The following is a 9,552-nucleotide window of genomic DNA, read 5'->3' as shown; positions in this document are numbered from 1 at the left end:
AAATATTTAGTATATTCTATATTTAATTAACACATTAAACTATTAAAACAAAAATACATACATTTAATTAAAAAATAAAAACATTAATAGTTAAAACATTAGATAGCGGGAGGGTAAAAACGACTATCCCATTCCTGTGAGTGCAACAGTAGGTAAAACGCTGGATAGAGTAGGGGTAACAATTACTATTCCCACTCCAGTGAGTGCAACAGTAAGGAAATCGCTGGAAAGCCTAGGGGTAAAATTTACCATTCCCACTCCAGAGTGTGCAACAGTAGGGAAAGCGTTGGATAGCGGAGGGGTAAAATTTACTATTCCCACTCCAGAGAGTGCAACAGGATCCCAAAACAATAAAAAATAAAAATATCAACATTTTCAATAAATTTATTTTCTAATTTTAACATAATTAATATATAAATATAAATATATTATTATTAACAAAAATAAAACAAATAATTATTTAGCACTAATTTACACATATAAACACCACAACACACACCTAAAATTACTTACACAATTACATTTAATATTTACAAATTAATTATTTTAAATGAGTTTGTTAATATTTATTAATTAAACAATTAATTACTTACCAGCTTTCACACCATTTACACATATATAAACCACAACACACACCTATATTAATTGCACATTTACAATTAATAATTACTAAACAATTAATAAAAATTAATTGTAAGCTATTTAATAATTAATCAATAGAAAATTAATTACTTACCACCCTTCACAACATTTACATATATTAAACACCACAACACACACCTAAAATAAATTAAACAATTAACATACTTAATTATTAATTATCTAATTGAAATTAATTAACAACTAATCATTAAACTATAGTTAATTATTAAATTAACAAACTAATTAATAAATTATTTTTACATAATTAAATTACTTCCCACCCCTTCCCCTATAAATCCACAATCCGCTACGGAACTAATAAGGCAAAATTAAACTTAAAATAAATTAATGAGTGGAAAAATTCTAAAACATATAATAAAATGACAAACAATTCTTATTAAAAACACTAAAATACATAACATTATTAAAAAATCGATATTTTAGTAAACTATATTTTTGTGAACGATATTTATTACAACAATATTTTTCTAATCGATATTACTTACCTGTCAGGCGATATTCTTGTCATCTATATTTTTGTGGTCGATATTTCTTCCATACGATATTTCTACGGCGATATTTTTGTTCCACGATATTTCCACGTCGATATTCCTGCTTTGCACCGGGATAAAGTGTCGATAACTCAGTGATAAGTCCTTGAGAATATGCCCCTAAACGTGTCCCTCTGTAATGTACCTAGTGCACATGTAAAGCACTCTGATACTTTGGGGTCGAGTTTTGCACTATATAACCCCCCAAAAATGGTGTGCGCCACCTCTCCTCCTTCCTGGCCAGGAAGGCTATCAGTATTCAAATGGATGCAGACAAATCCCCTGCCACACCCATCCCTTCCTCTGTTGTGGCTGTCTAGAGAGAATGCACAAAGTGTAGTTGTCACCCAGCCTAGACATGTATTGGAGCAACAAAGTCTCCACTTTCTAAAAATGGCTGTTCTAAAACTGTAACGTCAAATCTAACTTTATCATTAAAGAAGATATAACACTATGATGTCAAAGTTATTAAGCATGAAGTAGCTGCTCCTTTACAATCAGGAATTACATCTTAAAATGTGTTTTAATGAATCCCCTAATACCACCATAAGGATTATAGGTTTAACTTTGCAGTTGACTGAAAGCTCAGCGCTGTGACACTCCATGGAGTAGCCGTGCACTTCAAACATCCCATTTCATTCTTTCATTCATATCTACCACTTCAAACCAAATCTAGGAGCATCCTAAAACCAGAGACATGACTGACCAGTTACAAGTTACAAGTCTAAACCGATAGCATGTTTTGACATGGACATGGCACCATTCCCATTTCTCCCTGATATACCTACATCAGAGTTATATAGGGTAAGCAAAAACACCCCTGAAGGGCAAGCAAACCTCTGCAACTTATTGAATTGCCATATCATCCCACCAATGCTTTTATATGATGTCTTCTCTACCACTTACCATCTACCACTGATCTTTTAGCTTTTCCGGTGGTGTTAGCAATCCCTATCTTTGTACACTGGCATCACTTATCTTCTTCATTTAGTTCCTAGTTTTGATCCCCTTTATTCCTTATCAGGTCCATTCAAGTCTGACCACCTAGCTGAAAACAACAACAGGCCTTATTCATTTTATTTACAGAGATAATTTTCCATCTAACTATGACTGCTGCCCTATTCATATTGTCTACTTGTCTGGAGCTCTCAATCTGCCCCTCTTTTTATAAGCTTACAAAGATTACTATTACAGTGGGTTACTGTCACACCTTTGTGTTAATCACCTTCATAGAGTTTTTTATGAATTCTCAAGTGGGAATAAATATATTTAATTGTTGTTATAAATTGCCACAGACCTGCTCACCATAGAGAGGAAAAAAATTTCTTGACTGTCCACTCCTCAGTGTGGTTGTGAAACTGATAATGTTGACAAGATACCAAAGAACAAGGAGAACTGAAGAGAATACAGAAAATAATAAATGTATCATATAAGAGTGAATCATGTCTGTTTTATGCATGGTGTCTGTATCTCCATTATACCTGTTGGATTATTTAGCAAGCTTTTGTCTCAGTATTCAACTGGTTGTATTCCAGTTTCCATATTTACTTAACAGTTAATAATGTATGAATAAGATAATGCACAAAAATTAATTGATATCTGTAACATATCTGGCAGAAATTAAAACAGAAAGTAGGACATAGTGGGATGAGGTATTTGGAGCACCCAGCAAACTTCTCCGGGTGTGGTAGTTTCTATGTTGTGTAAATAGCTCTCACTCTAGGGTTCGCCCTGGTAATGTGGAAAAACACGTGGATGCAGTATTTACCACAAAAGATTCTTCATGTTTTGCTTTTTCTTTGGGACTTTTCCCTGATAACTTTCAGCATGCTTGAAAAACCAAAATTAGTAACAGGAAAACTGTTGATGATGCAGTAATTTCCCTATGTAGTCAATACCCGTCCTTGGAAGATAACAGATTGTATTCATAGGTATGATTCCTGCAAACATTTTTGTTTGTGAAGGAACTAGAAGTCAGCCTTGCAATTATAATCGTGGCACCAGTACAAGTTGGTTTGCAATAAATCCACATTATCCATTAACATAAGATTTATTTTAGTACATCTCAAAGTGCACCCAATCACAAGGCAGTCACAAATGAAACGTTCAGGCACATCACGTTTCTTCCAGTGTGCAGACCTCGGGTATCCTGTGCCCCACCCCTTCTGAGACAGTATAAAAGACATGCCCTGAGCACGAGACGTACAAAGAACACAGGCAGGTGGTCAGGTGCAGAGACTCCATCACCTACTCCTTACTCTCCTGGCACCATGAGGGCCCTCCTTGCAGCTGTCACCATGCTCCAGGCACTGATAACTGGAGGTAAGATGACCATAACTGTCTTTATTCTTAGAGTGTGTCATCGCTCAAAGGTGCACATTGATATGAAGAAGGTAGTGCTCAGGATGGGGCCTAATTCTCTTCAGAAATCTGCTCTAACTACTGTCACGTTAGTGCCATGTCTTCTTTCTTCCTGTATTTCCCTGCACCTGTTCTCCTTTAGCTCAGTTTTAAACACCTTTAATTGGAATGGATGTCCCCAAACCTAGTTATTTATTTATTATGAGTTATATGTAGCGCTGGCTAGACCTGGAGACATCAGAGCGCTTCACAGAGTATCAGCACAAAGCAAGTTACACAAAGTTACTAAACAAATACACAATGTTACACAATAGAAAAAAAGAACATGAGTTAAGAATATGAGACTACTCGAGGATGGCAATGAGAAGACGCATGAAGAGGCAGCAAGCAACAAGAGGAAGAGCAGTAAAAGCGAAGTTTAAGTGTTGGCAAGAAACAGACGAAAGGGCAGTGGAAGAAAAAGGGGGAGCACAGAAAGGAAAGGGTAAGGTAAGGTAAGCAGAGAAGGGCAGGAAGGTGAGAGGGAAACAAAAACAGAAAAACGAGGAGGAGGTCCGTGGTGAACGAGAGACAACGGCAACAGGGATTGCTATAATTGGGGGATCGAGGGTAGGAGAGGCAGAGGAATATAGTCTCAAATGGTGGGGAGCATAAGGGTCCAAGCCCAGAAGTCCGGGGGATAAGTCCAGAGGAAAAAGAAAAATAAGAGCTGATTTCATGGAGAGGCACTAGATTGGGAAAGTAGCCAGATGGTTAGGGGAGGTGGGGGCAGTCTATTTGTGAGTCACAGCTGTGCTGTGTCCATGTGCAAATGTTCTGGGCAGTAGTGTCCGATCTGTTGTCGATAGGTCACAGGAGGAACTGTTACGGGAGCTAGGGCAGCAGACCAAGAGAACAGGAGGCAGCAAAGTTGGAGCCAGCATGGGCGCTTCTCCGGCACGGACAGGAGAGTGACAGGCTCAGAATGCAACGCAGAGCAGTGCCGATAGTTCTTACCTCTGCTAAATCCCAAATTGTCCCAGTTGACTTGCGGGAGGAGCAGTAGACGAGGTAACTGAAGGGGAAGGGAGCAGTAACCAAGCTCTGCGGCAGGAGGAGAGTTGGGAGGGTAGAACCTACACCCGGCTCCTCTGCGGCCATCCGGCGAGATCAGAAAGGCATCAGCAGCGTTGTAAAGGGTTCCGCCGAACGTTGGTCAGCAGGGGCTTCAGAGAGGAAGGTGGGGGAGGAAGACGAGCAGCGGAGTTGAGAGGGGAGCTGTGCCCGATGTCCGGCTGGGTAGGTGCCGGCCACAGCGAGATACCTGGGCCAGACTCCCCTTTAGCTGAACAGAGCGGCTCCATTGGACATCAGCCATGCTGGTCCTCGAACTCCGCGGGAGAAAGCCTCAAGTGCAAATTCTGACGAGAATCTCATGCTTACAAGCACAGGGATGGAGCATCGATAACCGCAGTTAAGGATGGAAACCTAGGTGAGTAGGTTTATCCCTTGAGGAGGTGGGAATCCAGGGATTTTAGCCAAAAAGGCTATGTCTGGCCGGGAGCCACTGGCCGGAGCTCCTCACTGGGCGGCCATCTTGTTGTGTTTTAAGGAGTATGCAAGGAGGGCACCACCTGTGCCCTTCAAAGCATTCTGGTGGTGCTGGCCGCAAACTTAAAATCTAGTGCTCTCTAGGCTCACCATTGAGGCACTCTAGGGTAGGCTATGACTGAAAATTGTCTTAATGACTTGTAGTCCTCACAGGATACCCCACTTTACCAATGTTGTGCCTGGTTAGACCTTGCTAAGGTTTTGAGTTGCAGTGACTACCCAGGTACCACTCCTTTATCTCCCAGTGACATCACCGTCTAATGACCCCATAGAACCAATCACTGTTAGTTTTTAATGAATGTAAATCATCATTAAGATTGTCTGGATTGTATTTTCAATATTGATCGGTGCGCTCGCCTTCAGGGCATCTGTTGCCATGGTAACCATTAGATGATTCCCAACACAGTTTTGCATGAAAGTTGACCCTAAGACGGAGGACGGCTGCTGGCAACAGAGAAACAACAGATGCAGGAGTTTCACAAAACCTTCATCCTGCCTTGTGCTCTTTTGTCCCCAGTGTATCACAGAGGGACATACACAAGGGTCTCTCTGGATCTACAGTGCATTCTTGGAAGCAGAGAAAACAGGCTATAATTAGCACCTTCTCTCTAGAAGGAAAATCTGTAAATTGTTGGATATTTGTACTTTTAGAAGGGACCTGAATAAATCAACAAGTGGTCGGAACAAGAGAGATGCTGTCTTCCCACACTGCCATCTTGGAATAGACCACCTCTGTCCTTATTTAATTTTGTATACCTTCCATTAACATTTCATTTTAAAACATTGAGCCAGAGTAATTAAGAGATTGAATATAGTAGCTGCATTTGTGCAGATTTATACAAATGGTCAAACGTTTCCAACAATACTGGTAAAAACATGTGACATTCATATGATTTAGAGAAATCAGTTTAGACATTCCAAATTGACATCAGAAGATATATAGTTACGTTTGTTCGTGAGAAAAAGCGTTTATTAAATTCATATTTTGCTTTTCTCCATGAGTAAAAGAAAAAAAAGTCCAGATTCAACATGGCCTTGAGCTTCTCTAAAGCAGCAGATGCTACCTTTCTTCAGTTGATATTGGGTCCTTTCGGACATAACCAATAGGTTTCAAAGGATCAGGCTAGAGGAACATCTACTTTCCACTGGTGAACTAGTTCTCGTCTGGTGACCACAGCTTCTTCAAGGACCTTTTGCCACCTCCATATGGTGTAAGCAGACTTCACTGGCAAGACCTGGACCAGTCACAATGTATCCCTATATCCAAATTGCACACTTGGGGGCCGATTCCAATCCTGGAAAATCGCTGTACAAATCGTGGTATGGAGCATTTTCCCCATACAACTCGTACTTGTAAGGAGGCCCCTACAACCTAGGAAGTACGATCCGTACAAATAGATGCACTCCATACAAATTTTTAAAAAGACCATACAACTCGTATATACAAGCGATTCCGATTCGGATTGCTCTTTACGCGACGTTCCCATGTATTCCCGGCAGCAGTTTACAACCCGGCAAGTACGATTCGTACAAACGGCACTCTGTAAGGCTCTTTTTTTACAAGAGCCAAAAAGTGCTGGAATAACCTTGTACGCCCCGAAAACAGTACGAGACAGACCCCCTCATTTACGTGTCGTACACCCCATGAATACAGGGGTTCGGTGCGTATGTACGGTGCGTACGGATGACACGGAAAGTGGGGTACGGTGCGTACATACGCGATGGAGGGGTACTGGTCGTGTACACACTGTACAAGCTCCGTACTCCAAAATCGCGTATGTACGCACTGTACCCCAAAATCGCGTATGTACCCCAAAATTGCATATGTACTCACCGTACCCCAAAATCGCGTATGTACCCCAAAATCGCATATGTACGCACGTACCCCAAAATCGCGTATGAACCCCAAAATCGCGTATGTACGCACCGTACCCCAAAATCGCGTACGTAGGCACCGTGTCCCAAAATCGCGTACCTACGCACCGTACCCCAAAATCACGTATGTACCCCAAAATCGCGTATGTACGCACCATACCCCAAAATCGCATATGTACCCCAAAATCTCGTACGTACGCACCGTACCCCAAAATCGCGTATGTACCCCAAAATTGCATAGGTACGTTGCGTACATGCGCGATGTTGGGGTACGCACCATACACATGTCTTGCATGTGGGGGGACCCCTGTACGCCTCATACCCCTATACGACCCGTACCCCGGTTTGAGTCATACCCCCAGAACGAGTCATACCAGGGTGCGAGGCGTATAGGGGTTCGCTTCGTTGCCCGGTACAAGTCATTCCCTGTATACAGGCCATTTTCCATACAAATCGTATGCAGACAACCCGGTACGAATCGTACTTGACGGGTTGGACAGCCTTTTTACAAATTGTATGGTCTTTTTTACAAGTCCGTGTCGTACAGCTTTTCCCGATCCGATTTGTAAGGATCGGGCCGATCTGTATGTATTTTTCCTGTACGACTCGTACTACACGGGTTGGAAGGGACTTTTACAATTTGTATGCAAAAAAATACAAATCCTATTTGTATGGAAAATAAAAATCCAGGATCAGAATCGGCCCCTTGGTGTTACGTATACCCCAATTGAAATATTTTCAAATCCATGTGTATTGAGGATCTAGCATGCAGGCAACAACAATGATAGCATAGGTGTCCATCAGAGGCCATCTTGGAATAGTTTTTTAGGTCTTGGCTAGGCAGCACAATGCGCTGTCTCGTTGAGAGTGCAGTATATATTTTACTATGTTTGTAAACGCCTCTTTTCACTTTGTTCTTTTTATTTATTATTAAGTGTGCCTGTCAAAATGTTGTAGTTCTTATTGGTTAATACTGTCCCTCCTTTTTGACTGCTGGGCACGTCTATGTCTATTGGCCCCTGTACTTGTACTAGTTTATTTATTTATTTATTTTTTACATTTGTATGGTGCACAGCTACCCAACAAGGGTTTCCCGGCGCCGATGACAAACCGAGGCGTTGGAAGAAAGGTGAATAAAGGACAGGGTGGTTATTTCTGGAAAAGCCAGGTCTTCAGGTTCTTTCTAAAACTGGCATAGCTGTCTTCTTTGCGGATATGGAGAGGGAGTTTGTTCCAGCATTGTTGTTGTATGCTGTTTTTTTTAGACTTTTTATTTCATGTGTCTGGCCTTGTTTTCCATCTGAGGCAGTGGCGTAAGGCACTAAGGGGCAGATTTACAATTACTGGCGCATCCATGCATATCGGCAGGGATGCGTCAGTAATTGTGCGCCGCAGCTCCGCCACCCATGATGCGCCGCATTTACAATGCGGTGCACCATGGGGCAAAAACGGCACAGATGCGTCACGCATCTGTGCCGTAAAAGCGGCGCATTGCTGGAGTTGCGTCGCAAGCGCGACGCAGCTCCAGCCATGATCAGGGCGGCCCTATGTGCACAATGCTGCGTCAATCCTTATGCCTGCTTAAAGCAGGCGCAGGGTTTTGATGCAGCATGGGCCCAAAAGTGACTGAGTGAAATCTTGTAGATTTCACTCTGCCACTTTTGGGGGGCGTTCCTGCAGCGGAACGCCTCCCCCTGCGATGGTACGCCTCCTTCTGGCGCAGGGCTTTACAACATGACGCATCTGGGAGATGCATCACGTTGTAAATACCCCGCACCATGGTGCATCTTTTGCGCCACCACTATGTCACAAAAGTGACGCAATGGCGGCGTAAAAGCGGCGCAAGGGGCTTGTAAATCTGCCCCAGAGGATTTAAAGTGCTTCAGCCTCTCAAAATCGTGTACTTCCTGGGCACACACACACACACACAGACAGTTTTTGAACTTCTGGAGGCTGGCTGGCTTGGCGTCCTTCATTGCAGACACACTTGAGTACTTCACAGGTCTACAAAAGGCCAGGCACGTGATAACAGGGCTTAGCTGTTTTTTTACTTGGTTAGAAGCCCTTTATCTCCACTCCATCTATTGCTGGAAGAATTATCCCTTCCTGTAGTTTGGCTGTAGGTGCTACTCTGCTCTAAGGTGTTTGGAAACTAACGTGATTCGATCCCTGAATGTGAGGTGCATTATAATGCAGGGTATGTGCTTTGCTTTATTTCCCTCTGATTGATTTGTAAACCAATGCAATTGCTTAATGTAACCACTTTAATGTTCCGGAAGGTGTGTTTATGTGCTCTGCTTTGTTTTCCCATTTGCAGCGTTTTGGAAATAGTGCAATTGCTTAGCCTTCAATGCATAATATTTTCAAAGTGTGTGGAAAGTCTAACGTGAGAGTTGCTTCTTTGCTTTTAGCCCTGGCCCTTGATGTTTTACAGATTAAACGCTGGGTGTAGTCCTCGATTTGGGACGTATGTGGCTGAAGATTGCTTGAAAGTTAAACATGGTAGTTGCTGTTTGTTTGCTTTTTGATAGTA

General features: G+C 42.1%; 1 protein-coding gene across 1 annotated transcript in view; it reads left to right on the top strand.

Annotated features, from left to right (window-relative positions):
- The first annotated feature begins 3,463 nt into the window (after nucleotides 1-3,463).
- Nucleotides 3,464-9,552, top strand: part of LOC144826867 (phospholipase A2 inhibitor and Ly6/PLAUR domain-containing protein-like) — a 56,814-nt gene continuing 50,725 nt past the window's right edge. The window contains exon 1 of the mRNA XM_078685328.1: nucleotides 3,464-3,515. Coding sequence (XP_078541454.1) covers nucleotides 3,464-3,515 — 52 coding nt within the window. The remainder of the gene's footprint in view (nucleotides 3,516-9,552) is intronic.

The sequence above is a fragment of the Lissotriton helveticus genome, chromosome 4_1 (genome assembly GCF_964261635.1).
Source record: "Lissotriton helveticus chromosome 4_1, aLisHel1.1, whole genome shotgun sequence".
In the NCBI taxonomy this organism is placed as follows: domain Eukaryota; kingdom Metazoa; phylum Chordata; class Amphibia; order Caudata; family Salamandridae; genus Lissotriton; species Lissotriton helveticus.
The sequence above is the reverse complement of the archived record's forward strand: the minus strand, read 5'-3'. Positions and strand labels throughout refer to the sequence as shown.